Genomic DNA, 16,277 nt, shown 5'->3' with positions numbered 1-16,277 from the left:
TACCACACTACCCAGTACAGTGCGTCAGTAAGTAATTGACAGAGGTCACAGGACTGTTTTGGTGGAAAAAGCCAGGAAATAAGGGGTGGTAAGGGTGAGGACCGTAGGAGGGCTGGTTGGCTTCCCTCCCCGTGGTGCAGGTGAAGGTGATGTGATCACAGTCAAAAATCATATTGCACAGGTGGAACGGGTTGAAGGACTAGAAACTAGAGACTGATGCAGGTCTTGCATCCTCGTAAATGGGGCACTGAAGTAGGTGTGTGCACCTACATAGGCAATCTCTGAATTTGTACGCCATATTCCTTTGAATGGCCACTCAGAGCTGCGGGGATCAATTCTGGGAATTTAAGGCAGGTGAGAGATTTCATCTCTGGTATGGCGGCTCTGAGGCCCCAAAGAGGAGAAGGCTATCAAAGGCTACTAGTCTTGATAGCTATGTACTACCTCCAGTAGTAGAGGTGGCAAGCAGCCTATGTACACCACTTGCAGGGGAACATGGGTGGGACGGTGCAGCTGCATTGAATCCTTCTTGTGGGTTTCCTAGTTAGCTACGTAGTGAACAGAATGCTGAGCTGGATGGACCTTTGGGCCATAGCTAGACCTAAGGTTTATCCCTGGATCGTCCAGGGGTCAAACCTGTTCATCTAGGTGACACACAGAGGATCCAGTGCTCAGGCAGGGGGCGAACCCTGGATGATCCCAGGATAAACCTTAGGTCTAGCTGTGGCCTTAGTCTGATCCAGCAAAGCTCTTCTTAAGATAACTTTCAAAGTCTTGATTGAACTTAAGCATATGATACCGAGGAGTCATCCTTAAATTGGTCAAGCAGGATCTAGCCTACTGAAAGCTGATGCCTGTCAAGTTATTCTTCAGATGCCTGTGAATGACCTGTTTTGGTAATTGATAGGTTCAAGTTGGAAAAATATACTGGAGAAAGTCCGAAAGAGTTTATCTGTTGAATGGTCCTTGTTGGCCTTCTGGCCCCCTTCAAAAAAGTCATTTTCACAACAGTCCTTAAAGTTTTGGCCATCTTTTGTCTTCCATCATACAAGTCTTAACTTATTACCTGTTATTTTAATTGTTTTTTTATGTATTTTGTATACTGTTGTGTGATCTGATAATAAAAGGTGGTATATAAATATTAAAATAAAATTAATATCACAATAATAATAAATTTATTTGTTACATGCCTCTCCCCCTGGATTGAGGAGGGAACAACACAAATGCAAACACCATAAAATACATATAACTACTTTATTTATTTATTTATTTATTTATTACATTTTTATACCGCCCAATAGCCGAAGCTCTCTGGGCGGTTCACAAAAATTAAAACCATGATAAAACAACCAACAGGTTAAAAGCACAAATACAAAATACAGTATAAAAAGCACAACCAGGATAAAACCATGCAGCAAAATTGATATAAGATTAAAATACAGAGTTAAAACAGTAAAATTTAAATTTAAGTTAAAATTAAGTGTTAAAATACTGAGTGAATAAAAAGGTGAATTAATGTGTTTTAAACATATGAGTGAATTAAATGTTTTAGTTCTTAAAACATTTAAAACTAATACATTATTAAAAGCAGCACATTATTCAAAGGCCTCTTAAAATTCCAATGGGTAGGCCTGCCGGAAGAGATCAGTCTTTATGGTTTTCTTAAATTCCGGAAGACTGTTAAGTTGATGAATCTCTCCCGGAAGGCCATTCCACAATCTGGGAGTGGCAGAAGAAAAGGTCCTCTGGGTAATAGTTGTCAGTCTTGTTTTTGTTGGCTGGAGTAAATTCTTCCCAGAGGACCTGAGTGTGCGGGGCGGATTGTACGGGAGAAGGCGATCCCGCAGGTAGCCTGGACCCAAACCAGGTAGGTCTTTAAAGGTGATAACCAACACTTTATACTTTGCCCGGAAACTAATTGGAAGCCAGTGATTTTAAGAATGGTGTAATGTGGTCACCCCTAGGTGTACTGGTGAACAACCTGGCTGCCATATTTTGAATTAGTTGAAGTTTCCGGACTAGGCACAAAGGTAGCCCTATGTAGAGCACATTGCAGAAGTCGAGCCTCGAAGTTACCAGCGTGTGCGCTACTGTCTTTAGGTCTTCTGACTCTAGGAAGGGGCGCAGCTGGCGTATCAGCCAAAGCTGATAATAGGCACTCCTGGCCGTTGCATCTATCTGGGAGTGACAGATCCAGAAGCACCCCCAGGCTGTAAACAGTCTTTCAGGGGGAGTGTAACCCCATCCAGAACTGCTTAACACACCTCCAAACCCAGGTTATGGCCTCTGACAGCAAGCACCTCCATCTTGTCTGGATTCAGCTTCAGTTTTGTTTTCCTCATCCAGCCCATTACCACCTCTAAGCATTTATTCAGATAATGATCATAACCATCATAATGAATAAGCCTTAGGGTTGGCATTCAACCATTTTGAATATAGAAGAAATCGTGAAAAAGCCAGGAAAAACACTAAATGATAGGCAGTTGGGGAAAGTGGGAACCCCCTGATTATGTGGGGAAAGGGAAACTTGGAGGTCAGATTTGCCCCCAGGGCCTGAGGTTCAACAGACTTGATTTAGCCACTTGGTGGCACTAGGTAGAAACAGGAATTTCTGGTTGCTCCTTTGTTCTTGTCTCAGAGAGATGATAAAGTTCTTGCCTAGTTTCCTGATCTGAGGGTTGGTGGTGACTATACTCCGCTGTGTTGATATCTGAATGCCTCAAAAACCTGCAGCATCGCTGCTGCAAGGTGGTCATGATAAATTTAGATGGCAGGGGGTGTGTGCATGGACGACCTGGCCAGAAAAACTGCACAGCGCCATTCAGCTTGTCAAGCTCAACTCCTGAGCCCAGCCCTGTGCTTCCATGCTTGCCTGATCGGCCCAGAGCTATGCCCACTTGTATAACCTGAACCGAGGACACCACTAACACATGAAGAAACACATGGAGCAAAGGGAAAACTTGTGGTAAATCGACACATTCAAAAAATGCAGTTTCAGCGGGGGGAGGGGAAGCCCATCGTGTCTGTGAGTTGGCAGCTGTGTCATATAAACAATGCAGCGCCACTGTGCAGCTACGACAGGATAAATAGGGCATATAACCACCCCCCATTATGTCCTCTGTATCTTCCATGACGCTTTCCCCTTGGAGGGCAAAATGTCTCCGATTTGCTGCCTGACAAAAAGGAGAACTTGATGCCCTTCTACATGCAGAAGCTGCTCAGATTGACAACTGAATCTCACTTCTACATTGTCAATGGAACAGCATCCACCACCACTATCTGACGACAGCAGGTGAACTTTGGGGCATAAAGCAGGCAGCATGGCACACACAGCTCTGTGCACTGTCATCTCACCATATCTGCCGCCTGAGGAAATTGCCTCACTCTGCCTTATGGTAGGGATGGCCCTGGGTGGGGTGCATTTTGGAGTTGGCTGAGCCAGAGCATGCCTTTTGAGTTTGAAACCTCCAAGGCTGCTCTTTCGGGGAGGTAGTATGTTAATTACTTCCCCGCTATTAACCCCAGACCTCCTGCCTCTGGAAATAAAGCTCAAGAGAGCTGTGGCGACGTGGGGAATGATATGGCTGGATGTTCCTGAGTGGTGCTTCAGTATTGACAGCTCCTTATTTGTCGTTTAGTTCTGAAGCAAGTTACAATCGGGGGTGGGTGGGTGGTGGTGTTAAAGCAAATTTTCCAACTGCACAAATGCCCTGTCACGCACACACACACACACACATGCCCCCGTCCAAGCCAAACACATTATTTCTCTTCACGACTGGACAGATGATCACCAACACTAGTAGCACTTTAAACTTAAATACAGATTGACAGGGCCAGATGGCTATCCAGGAAGGACGACAGACCAAGAGAAGTAAACCACTGGTTGTCACCTACAGCCAGGGCCAGTGCTAGACTATTTGCACCCTAGGCAAGGTGAGCTACTTTCACCCCCCCCCCAAATGCCAACTTTGATTTTTAAGAACATACGTTTCCTGGGGGGGGGGGGGGGAAATAAGAAACACAAAACTTCAAACTACTAAATATATTTTAAAGTGCAAGGAATACGTCATGCCAATTATAGCAAACAAATTGGAAAGGAACGTCTATGGGTCTAAAATGCATTATTGAATAGGAATATCACCTCCAAATCATCCCCCCAACTCACACTCGCGCACACACACACACTCAGCATCACTCACTCCAAACAAACACACACGAACACATGCATTCACTCAAAGACCCCATGCACCCCATTCACCCAGACATTCTCTCTCTCTCTCTCTCCTCCGGGCGCGTTCCAGAAGTCCGAACGTGGAGCCGCTGCACCCCCACCCCAGTGTCCCTGGCTTCGCTTTGACTGGATGGGCGCCATCTTGCCCGCCCAGGCCCAGCTGAATCCTCAGACCAGACCATCTCACAGCCAACACGAGTGAGTGCTGCGCTGTGCCCGGCACCCCTCTTAGCTTGGCGCTCTAGGCGGCCGCCTGAGTGGCCTCTATGGTAGCACCGGCCCTGCCTACAGCCCCCAACTGAAACCACGGCAACAGATCATCAGTGAACTCCAACCCATCATCAGCACAGACAGTTCTCTCTCACAAGCTTTGGGAGGCAGACCTGTCCTGGCCTACAGACCACCTCCCAACCTGAAGCAGATGCTAACCAGCAATAGTACACAGGACAGAGACACAGACGGAGGGAGCAGGCCATGCAATAGACCCGAGTGCCAACTCTGCCCCCACATCTATTCAGGCAACACTGTCACACGACCCAACAACACCAGTCACACCATTGAGGGCTCTTTCACCTGCATCCTTATATAATTTGTGTTACATGCTATCCATGACTTTTGTCTGTTATTAAGTTCTTAATAAACACATAACATGTGTCATTTTTTTCACCACTTTTTTCAACTGCACATTATCAGATTTCCAACTGCACATTTACCCCCCTTACACTTCACTTCTCCATGGTCAAGAATTTATCAGTAGCAAACGCCTAAGCTTCGCCTCTGAATAAACATGCAGAATTTAGGTGCTTTTTCACAGTGCTGCAGTTAGTTTTAATTGACTCGTCTTTTTGACGTGCAAGTTCAGAATCGGTAGGGTGTGGATTGAGCCTCGAAATAGTTTTCTGATTGGCTGCTGGACATCAGAAATGGAGCTTGTTTCACTATTGGCTAAAACAGCTGCCTTTTTCTATGAAGGAGCCCACTTTCACTGGGGCTGAGACATCCATAAAAATCTGAAAGCTCACCACCAGTCTTTATTTCTTGGAACCAGCTAAACGAAGAGTCCAAGCTGCTGTCTCAGACCAACTTTTCTGCAAGGAAGTTTGCATATGCTCTGAAACCCAAGCAGGTAACATGTAACTATCTAAATTATATGAACACGACTGAACTTTATTTGAAATTCTTTATGTGTTATTGTTGTCTCCCCCTTGTTTTCCTTTTCCCAAATAAACTCCTTCTTTTACCTTGATATTTGACGGCATTGTTCTAAAAGGGAATTTCTCACACAAACTTTCCTCATTTGCAAGACTGCATGGTTGCTGAGCTACCCCTTGCATTCTTAGGATATTTCACTAGGTTTTGTTGAGTTCTGTGTTTTCTGGGCTTTGAGTAAGTAAATTGACACACCATATTCCCCCTCCCTCCCCCCTCCCCCCCAGAGCTGGGTTGAAGGGAAGAATCAGAAATTCCCCAAGCAGATAAAACAGGTGTGCCTGGGCGTTAACTAAACAGGTGTGCCTGGTAGCAGCCTATTGTAATTTTGAAAAAAGAAATACTTAAGAAAAACTGAGTCTACCAGTGGGAAATCTTTCTCCCCTTTCAGTTCCATAACAGGATGTTTGTGAGCAGAAATGTCTCCATTACAAGAGCGATAAAATATAGAATTCACAAGAAACTTAAAACAAAATCTAAAGCATCACACATAGGCTAGGTGGCCCTTCAGATGCTGTTGGAGTGCAACTCCCATCAGCCCCTAGCCATTATAGCCAACAATGAAGAATGATGGAAGCTGCAGTCCATTAACATCTGGAGGGTCACAAGTTGCCCACCCCGGCGCTAGGTGAACCAATAGTACAAGTTAAACAGAAAATGAAAAATAACTCCTTGGTCTGGAAGTTCTTTTGCAAGAAGAAAGAAAAGGAGTTTATTGGTTGGAAGCTGAGTTGAGGGAAACAAGATGCTATAGCACAAAAGAGTAAAATACATTTTAGACTGTGTAATACGACACAGATCTTGCATCCAAAAACCAGGAAAAATAAGGACAGTCCAGGGAAAGTCACAAAGGACATGGTGGTGTTCTGTTCTCATCCCACAGTTCAAAAAATATACTGGTGAATTGGAATAGGTTGTGCAAAAGGAATCAAGAATATACAGATAACCTGTGGAAATGCAGGAGCGACTGAGGATGGGGTCAGCTTGACTTAAAGCAGCCGCTGCCATCATTTTGGGGGTAGATGTATTTTTAGAGCTGCCACATGAAGCATCATGTGGGGTGTGAGCGGTCTACCTTAACTAAGGAGGGTCCCTGGCAGGGTACAATCCTTTGCAGCATGTTTAGGCAGAATACGTCCTACAACTCCCAGCCTGCCCCAGTAGTAGTGCCTTCTGGCACTTGGGACTCCAGGGTTCCATCTTGTCTCCCTTGCTGTTAATGTCGACATGATGAAACTGGCTGGGAGTTATGGGAGTTGCAGTCCAACCCATCCAGAGAGCACCAGGTTGGGGAAGGCTGATCTAGGGCTTTGGAGCAAGATGCCATCAGAATGCTGAAGACATTCAGCTCTACCGCAATACATATTTTGCGGCAAGCAATTTTGCCTGATCTTTTTCAGCTTTGCATTTTGGTGCACACTTTCACCTAATATATATGCATTTTTGTACAAATGTGTGGCTGGAGAAGTGCACTGCAAAATTCAGAGCCACGTGAATACCAACGAATAGCTCCATTTCAGTCCATGGATGGGTTCAGGAAGTACAAATGAAGTAGGTTGACCTTTAAAAAGACTAGTGATAAGAGAATCTCCCCCATCTCTCCCAGAATTAACATAATAACTCAAGAGATGATAACCACGCAATCTTCTAGATCGTTAGTTATCTAGATCCCCATACCAGCAGATGACAGGAAAGGCGGCAAAGAACAAACAGATTCGGAAAAAAATAACACTGCGTGCACGAGAAAGCTGCACGCCTCCCTCCCCAAAAAGGAGAGAGAAATACAATTTCTTTAAAATTAGCCAACCCCACTAGGAAGCTCTCAATATATTTAAAAGCCAATTTGAAATATTCTGGTGCATGACCATGAAACCAAGCCAGAGACAGAGATATACAAAGCAAAGCAGGTTTGGACTCTCAGTGGTTGGGGGCATCATAAGAGGCCGGGGAAAGGGTTTGCCCCGAATCTGGGTTCCCTTTCACTTTCTCCTGGATAAGTGAACAGTTGCCAGTCAGGCTCCCTGCAGTTCTAGCATGCAGAATGGGGGAATTCAGCTTGCTTACTCGGAAACCTGGTCATTAAAATGGCAGCATTCTTTTGAAAAAACAGGTATAATTTATTCCAGCTGCAGAAATGGAGAGGAGTAGCAGCAATTGGCGTGTGCTACAGGGGAAAGCATTTTTTGTATTGACTCATGGTCCATAAGAGCCTCGTGTGGCGCAGAGTGGTAAGCGGCAGTTACTGCAGCCGAAACTCTCCCCAGGGCCTGAGTTCGATCCCAGCGGAAGCTGGTTCTCAGGTCGACTCAGCCTTCCATCCTTTCGAGGTCGGTAAAATGAGTACCCAGCTAGCTGGGGGAAAGGTAACCGTGACTGGGGAAGGCAATGGCAAACCACCCCGCTACAAAGTCTGCCAAGAAAACGTCAGCGAAAGCAGGTGTCCCTCTAGGAGTCAGCAATTTCAGTGAAAGCAGGCATCCCTTTAAGAGTCAGCAATGATTCAAGTGCTTGCACGAGAGGTTCCTTTCCTTTCCCATGGTCCATAACTGATTGTTAGTTAATGAGCTATCCTAACTGTTGGGTAAAGTTAGATGAGACGGCTGCTCAACCCTTTTATAAACTTGGAGGTCCCCTGAACCTTCAATTCTGGGAGATGTTATTTTTTTCGCTATTGATTTTTTTTAATGAAAAAATACAACACAATCATTATACACATTCAGTTATTTTAGATACTCAACAAAATCACCCAGCATTAACACCACATATAAGCATGAGTAAATTTAATATCAAATAGATCGAATTCTCATAACACCAAACAAAACATACAAGAATGAGTTAGATATAAACTAAATAGATTAGATCAAGTTTCACATATTTTCCAAAGCCAACGATTTATTAAATAGCAGAACAAGAACATATGTTAATTTCTCTATCATGATTATTTTTCCAGTATTCAATAAAAGGTTTCCATTCCTCTGTAAATTTGGGGATCTGTTGTCTGCCATCTCTCAATTTGACTATTTCACTGATTTTCAAAAAATTGTGCTATTTGCCAAACTTTAATAAACCATTTAGATACAATTGGTTTTCTGTTTTTCCAGTTCTTGGCTATTATCATCCTTGCTGCTATTAACAAATTTGGTATCATCAGCTGATGAATTTTTGCAATCTCATATTGAAAAAGCTCTAACAACATTATTTTAGGGTTAAGAGATAAATTATATCCTGTTATTTTAAATACTTCCCTCTTAACTTGTTTCAAAAAAAATCTTGGACTTTTGGACGTGTCCACCACATATGCATATAATCAGCCAAGGGCATTCTACATTTCCAGCATACACAATTACCTTTTCTATATATTTTAGTTAAACTATGAGGTGTAAGATAACAATAGTAAACTAGTTTATAGTCATTTTCTTCTAAGTTAACACAGATTGAGTTGGTCATTCCTCTTGTGAAAACTATTTCTTGCTTCTATCATTGCCTCCGAACGGGTTTTGAAGAATGCAGCCTTCTGGGAGATTTTAATCCCATTTCCCCCCTGCTTCCCTAGGATACTATGAGTGCAGCAGGGCTTGGGGACATAACCCAAAGCTGCAGAGATGACTTGGACAGCTTCTTCCAAGAACAAATATGGCCCATTATGTTACTGCAATTCATTTTGGCCATCGTTGGGAATGGCTTTGCGATCTACCGCTTCTTGGCTTATGAGCAGAAGTGGAACACAAACATTGTCTACTCCTTCAACCTAGCTGTCAGTGACCTGCTCTACGCCTTCTCTCTGTTCCCCATGGTACTTTATTACTTCCCACCCAAGGACTGGACGTATGGCCGGATTCTCTGCACACTGGCCCGTTTCTTTTTCTTCTGCAACCTTTACGGCAGCACTTTTTTCATTGCTTGCATCAGCCTGAACCGCTGTGTGGCCGTTGTCCACCCCATCTTTGCCCATGGTCACATGAAACTCGGCCATGCCAAGCTCCTTAGTGGGGCAGTGTGGTTGCTGGTCGGGGCCATCTCCGCACCTGTACTTAGTTTTTCCACCCTGAATCACGTCTCTAAAAACACCACCAACGTAACACAGTGCCTCGGAAGTGCCTCCAGTGAGCAGCTGCCCAAATACTGGCCTTATAGCTTGTTCCTCTTGGCCTTTGGGTTTGGGCTGCCCTTCGTCCTTACCAGCGTCTCCTGTGGAGCCATCATTTACACAATCCAGCACAATCACCACATCGCGACGATGAAAAAGCGCAAAGTGAAAGCACCGGTTTCTGTGGTGGTGGTCCTGCCCTTCCATATCCTACAAAATCTGAGCCTCAGCCACCGCCTGAGCAAGAGAAAGGACTGCGAAGTGCTTCTACACACAGCCTTCCAGGTAGCCAAGATTTTGGTCCACTTTCACATCTGCGTCCACCCATTGGTCTACGCTGTCCAGGCCAACAGCATGCAAAAATATTTCGGCAGATGTTTTCAATGGTGGAAAGATGTACAAGAGGAAGAGAATGTGGAACTGAGGCTATGGAACCGGGCCCCTCCTCAGGGCCTCCAGGAATAAGGCTGATGTTATCTTTGTTGCCGGCAGGCCTTACTGTTTACTGGCCTCTACTACAATATGGCAAGACTCAATGGTAGAGCATAAGCTTTCTATGCAGGTTTCATCTCCGGCATCTACAACTACGGGGGCTAGGACAGAGTCCTGTCTGAGACCCTGGACAGGCACTACTGCCAGTCAGTGTGGACAATACTGGGCTAGTTCGACTCAGTGTAAGGCAGCTTTCAACATTTGATATTTTATCTTTACAGTGATGAGATGTTGGGGGATGAAGTAGGGTAGCTAAGAGTCCCACCTTACTGGTCCTTGGATGCAAGAGCGGTTCAGCACAGGCTAAAATGTATTGGCTCTCCTGTGCTATAGCGCCTTGTTTTCACTTGACTCATGTTGTTTCCAATTGTTAACATGTCCTAAACCTGTTTTTTTTGCAACACCCCCAGATTAAACAGGCTTTCCCCACATTGTCTATTTAACCTAGGGTGACCATGTGTCCTACTTTAAAGAGGACAGTCCTCTATTTGAAGGGTGGTCCAGCTAAAGGGTAAAAAGGGTGAGCTTGAAGTTACCCACCACCAACAGTTAGCACCTGGGCATCAGGTACACAGAGGTCACCTGGTCAGAGTCTTCCCCACCATGGTGTGAGAGGTACTGTGTTTTTTATTTAAAAACACGGTACCTGGACATCAGGAAAAACTTCCTGTTAGAGCAGTACGACAATGGAACCAGTTACCTAGGGAGGTTGTGGCCTCTCCCACACTAGAGGCCTTCAAGAGGCAGCTGGACAGCCATCTGTCAGGGATGCTTTAGGGTGGATTCCTGCATTGAGCAGGGGGTTGGACTCGATGGCCTTAGAGGCCCCTTCCAACTCTACTATTCTATGATTCTAGGATAGTAACTATTTCTAAATTTGTGGCTGTACATATAATTACATATGTAAATTTTATGCAAAGCTCCTTTTTTTTAGGGTACTTGGGACAGGGCTAAAAACGACTTTGCCTCCAGTTATGAACAGCCATTGTGAAGCTCTTTAAAAAAAAAAAAACCCTCCAGGTTTGGTTATTCATGTTGCTTTCTTGTAGCTGGGTCACTGTTCCTCAGAACTGTTAATACCAGAAAGGATTATATAACCTGATGAAGGCAATTCCTAAAAATATGCAGGAGCAAACCTGAACAGACACCCTTCAGGAGGTTCCTCTACTACCCGAAATACACCAACCAGGCAATCCTGGGCTCTGTATTGCTTCAGGTTTGGCCAGCTGGAGTTGGATTTTAGAAGCAGCTCCGTTCTGTAATAATGGAGATATAGATCTGTAGCGTCATGGGGGTGGTGTGGTGGCAGAGGTGCAGTAGATAGTGGTCTCTACCCAAGGTCACCATTTTGCATTCAGATCCAACCTCCTCAACCATTAAGTTGCACTTGTTCCTGGTCAGTGGTCCTCTGGATGTCTAGAAATATCCACGTTCATGACTTCTGTTGCAGCTACTGGCTTTGTTGCTTTTATTGCTTTTTATATTTTAACTGTTTTTGTGTATTTTATTGCTGTAAGTCGCCTTGTGGTGTCTTCTGCTTTCAAAGGCGGATGAGAAATGGTTTAAATAAATAAATAAGTACATCCTACTAGTTCAAAGTCTGGCCACTGTTAGGGTGGCTGGTTTTACAGAGGACAGACCTCGGATTGAAGGGCTGCCAGAGGCCTGACCTCTATTTTGACTGTGTCCCCTATTTGAAAAGTTGTCCATGCCAAGTCTGGTCTGAGGATAAAGAGCCAGAGAGCGCAGGGGCCTTGAAGTTGTCTATTGACAGCATCCGGACAGCAGACAAATCACCTGCTTCACCATGGGAAGATGAGCTGTATTTGTTGCATCCGTACATGTAAATTAGCATATGCAAATGCATCTTTTGGCGATGCATTTCTTTTTGGGGCACTCATAAGCGGCCAACTTACCGCCCATTCCTGAACTGAAGCCCATCTTGGGCAAGTCTAGTTCTCTCACACAAGCCTTGAGTGGTAGGCCTTCCCTCATCTATACAATCCTTTAATTTAAAATGGCTGCTCAATAGCAAAGACAGGCCACCTCAGACAGTCATAAGCGCCAGGTCCCAGGCCCTGCGGCAAATCCAGAGGCCAACCCTTCCCCCATATCCACTCCGGCACCTACTACGAGACTCAGTAACATCTGGCACACCATCAGGGGTTCATTCAACTGTACATTTTGCCATGTATGATGCCGCCGTCGTCTGCTGACAATTCCCATTTGCCACATGGATAGGACAAACAGGCCAGTATTCATGCAGGAAAAAAAGAACGAACACAAATCGGACAACTACTAGGGGGCAAATATCTAAATCTCCAAGGAATATATTACTCCAGAGCTGCGTCAACTGCGCTGGTTGCCAAGCCTAATTCAAAGTGTTGGTTCTGATCTTTAAAGCCCTAAATGGCTTAGGACCAGTTCCCTGAAGGAGTGCCTCCTCTCATATATTCCAGCCAGATTGCGAAGACAGTCTTCAGGGACTCTTCTCTGAGTGCAGCCACCCACAATACTATAACAGGTGGCTACCAAGAGAAGCACTTCTTGGTGGTAGCCACTGGCTATGGAATGCCCTTCCCCAGGAGATATGCCGAATGTCTTCAGTGTTTACATTTAGACACCAAGTTCAGACCTTCCTCTTCCAGCAGGCTGTGTTAATTTTACTGCTGGCTCCTTAATATTTTTAATATTTGATACTGTATTACTTTGATACTGTTACTGCTGCATTTTTTATTTTGTTGTTTCTTTGGTCTTTTAGAATTGTAAGCTGCGCAAGGGGATTTGCCAGTTGGACAAGATATAAAGCTAATGACTAGAATAAATAAATTCCCAAAACCTAGAAATTCTGTTGCTGATCTCCCAATCTTCAACAAAAGTTCAAAGGGAGATTCAAGCATGAAACGGCTACCCCAGAATTTAAATCAGCAAGTTGCTTTTGTTCATTTGAGGCTTAAGACCAACATTTTCTCTTCCGCTACAGGTGTTAAGTTAGCACAGGAAAGCTAGGATTTGTTATCGCCAGTTACTGTTGATATGTGTAGTCACTGTGTTTATCTTGTACAAAGATGACTTTGCAGTGAACTATCACAGACGGCACTCTTGCACTGAATAGCTCTTTGGCTCTCCTTTCATTCCCATGTGTACGGATGTTAGGGCTGTGCACAGACCCCCTGATCCGCTCTGCACCCAATCCGCAAATTCCAGATCAGGCCCGATCTGCCCCGCGTCGATCCGCCTATGGTCCGCTCCGCTCCCTCTTCCCCCCTTACCTGCGTCCGTTGTGGTTTAGCGGCTGCTTCAACTGAGCCCAAGAACTCAAACAGGAAGACCAGGCCTTCCGGTTTGAGAAAAAGACCCTTCCCCCCTGCCCCCTTACCTGGCTTTGCCGCCGTCGCCGCATGGACTGCAGTGGCAGGTAAGGCCCCCTCCCTCCTTACCTGCGTCCGTCATGTTCCGGCAGCGGCTTCACCTGAGGCCGAGGCTCAAAGTGGAAGAGCAGGCCACGGTTGCGGCCTGGTCTTCCGGTTTGAGCATCAGCCTCAGTTGAAGCCGCCACCGGACTGTGACAGAGGCAGGTAAGCCTCCCTCCCTCTGCCCCCTTACCTGGCTCTGCCGCCATCACCGCACGGACTGCGGCAGCGCCAGGTAAGCCCCCACTTACCTTTCTTTCGGAGCTCCAGATCGAGGCGAAGGATCTGCTTGGTCTTGATCCTCTTCACCTCGATCCGCAGCCCCCCCGACCTGCTTCGCCTCCGCCTTTGTCGGAGGCGAATCAGGCCGCCTCGCTATTGCTTCTACTCTCCGATGCGAAGCGGGGCACAGCCCTAATGGATGTATATCTTCCAACTCGGGGTCATTACGCTTCTTTTATCAATTGAAGGGACTTCTATTTCATGCAAGATGAAAATAACAATAAATGTTAGTCTTTAAGACATTACAAAGCTATGGTTATTTGTTTGCTGTGATAGACAAACACCACTCTCCCTCTAGAAGTGAGCCGCAGTGGCTTGGACACATATTTGTGGCTTCCGAATGCAGTTACAAGACTGTAGGAATTGATGCATCTCTGCCTGTGCAGCCAGGAGAAAGAGTCACGCCTCACAAGATCGCCCTCTCTGAGTATGCGGATCCCACCACCTGGAAGTCCACTGCAGGAGTGCAGTGCCAGCCTCTTTCAGCAGCTAAGGCACATGATCTTGCTTAACAACAAAGCCGGTCTAGTCTAGCATTCTTTGCAATAATTCCAGCAACTGGGACATATTAGGTAGTTGACCAGTGGTCGAGCAGTGCGCCAGGATCTGCCTTCTGCCTGACCCTGTTGTAGAACAAATAACCGAACACTGGTACTGCAGAAAATAAAATTCAATTAAGAATAAACGTGAAGTCACCAAACCCACAACAGGGAGAGTAACTAATTAAGCAGCAGCAATTGCAAAAACTTTTTTTTAAGTCTCTGAGTATAATAAAAATGGCCACGAGGCATATCCATGACTACCTATGCAAATGAGCTTCAAACGATCATAACTATACCTCCAAGACCCAGACAGAGCACTGATCTGTATCAGGAAGACATCATGTGAAGTACTGTGCTCAGTTTTGGAAACCACGCTTCAAGATCTTAACGGCTTGATGGCAACTGAGAGAACGGAACAAGTTATCTTGGGTCAGAACTTAGACAGAGAATGGGGAGGCAAGAAGGGGGAGAGCAGTTGGCCTTTGATACTTTAAAGATCTTTAGTACACTAGCTGTACCCAGTGTAACATACACCGTGGTAGCGTATCTTAAAGTTTGTTAATTAAATATCATCACGGGGGAACGCGCTGCTTGGAGGCCGCCGATACAGCGCCGTCTGGCAGACCTGGGGGGAGGGGGAGCAGGTGTCCCCCTCTCCCTGGGGTTCCTGTCAGCCTTGGGCCGCCTGCCCAGCTCGCATAAGATTAGGCCGGGGCCTTGGCTCGCAGCAGGCGAGTGCCCTCCCACCCGACCACCAAGGGGCCCGGCCGTGCCTCGCTCATGCTCCGGACTGTGGCACTGCCCCCTTCGTGGGAGGGGGGAGTGAAGAGGCAGAAAGGGGGGTAGGATTGCCTTGGAAAGCCTGGAGGAGTCGGGCGAGGGACTTCGCAACCTGTATCAGCTGACGTTACACATTGTTACTGTTGCTTAGCAACGTGTATTAGCTGACGTCACACATTGTTACTGTTGCTTAGCAACCTGTATCAGCTGAAGCCTTTACAGAAACACACCTAAGCGTTTTATATATATAGAAGATCTATTTCCTGTTTGCACTGCAGACAGAGCAAAGAATAACAAGAGAACTGTGTAAGGCTATGTTGAGCAGTTGACTCACACCACAGGCCCTGCATGAAAACTAAAGCCGCAAATCCCCTGAAGGGCTGAGGGAACAGGCGCCCACTACACTACTGCAGCTACCTTCAGAGTAGCAATGCATTGCACAAAGCTGTTTCTCCATGCATTGGAATTCAGCTGGTGGTGGTGGTGGGAGGCAGCACCATTCTCTTTCAGTTAGTCAGCTTTTACGTATATATGGGCACGATATCATGCAAGTTTAGAGGGGGACAGTGCCCTTTTCCTGTCTCATCATGTATAGGACTGTGCCCTAAGAGAATTACCAGAGGCAAAGGAAGACCAGGGCTGCTGTGCCTCTAGGTTTTCGCAGTGTAGCAGAGGTAATTTCAGGAGGTGCGTCTTTTTTCAGCCTTGCGTAACAAACGGCACCGTATGAGATGCCCTCTTCTACAGTGCTGTGCAGTGGAGCAGAAGTTCTGGTGTCTTCCTGGGCAGCTGGTCATCATGGGCAGAAAAGGTTTAGCATTTGCAGAGTAATTAAACAGGATCCCACTTTGCAGGTTGGGATTAAGAGGGGATCTTGGGTCCAGTAAAGCCATTCTAGCTCACTGTAGGAGTTTTATTGCTCAAAGAAGAACCTCTTCCTTCACCCACTGGAGGGGAAGAATGCAGAGAGACAGTAGTTGTTAATAAAAAGTGATATAGTGACAAGTGTTGTACATGATATCCTCTCCTCACTACATTTTATCCTTTTCTCCAGACTAGGGCCAATGAAAAAGTTCAACATTAGTCCAAAGGCCTGGGTCTTCCTTTACAATACAAGGTATTCGTATTAGAACATAAAGCAAAACATACAAATCAAAAACATGGCAGAAGGCCTGCGCTTCCAAACGGTGGAGAAACAAGGTCACTCAGTAAAAGGAGGCAGAGCGTCTTTAAGGTTAAGA

The 16,277-nt window shown here is 45.7% G+C and overlaps 1 protein-coding gene across 1 annotated transcript; it reads left to right on the top strand.

Moving 5' to 3' along the window:
- The first annotated feature begins 8,927 nt into the window (after positions 1–8,927).
- LOC134396584 (P2Y purinoceptor 11-like) lies at positions 8,928–10,132 on the top strand. The gene has a single exon (XM_063123106.1). The coding sequence runs from the start codon at positions 9,000–9,002 to the stop codon at positions 9,990–9,992; it is 993 nt and encodes a 330-aa protein (XP_062979176.1). The 5' UTR covers positions 8,928–8,999; the 3' UTR covers positions 9,993–10,132.
- The last annotated feature ends 6,145 nt before the right edge of the window (positions 10,133–16,277 follow it).

This window comes from Elgaria multicarinata, chromosome 3, assembly GCF_023053635.1.
Source record: "Elgaria multicarinata webbii isolate HBS135686 ecotype San Diego chromosome 3, rElgMul1.1.pri, whole genome shotgun sequence".
In the NCBI taxonomy this organism is placed as follows: Eukaryota; Metazoa; Chordata; class Lepidosauria; order Squamata; family Anguidae; genus Elgaria; species Elgaria multicarinata.
This window is presented reverse-complemented; position numbering and strand designations above follow the sequence as displayed.

Excerpts from the sequence above, each read along its gene's own strand:
- LOC134396584 (XM_063123106.1), top strand. The coding sequence starts at position 9,000 with ATGAGTGCAGCAGGGCTTGGGGACATAACCCAAAGCTGCAGAGATGAC.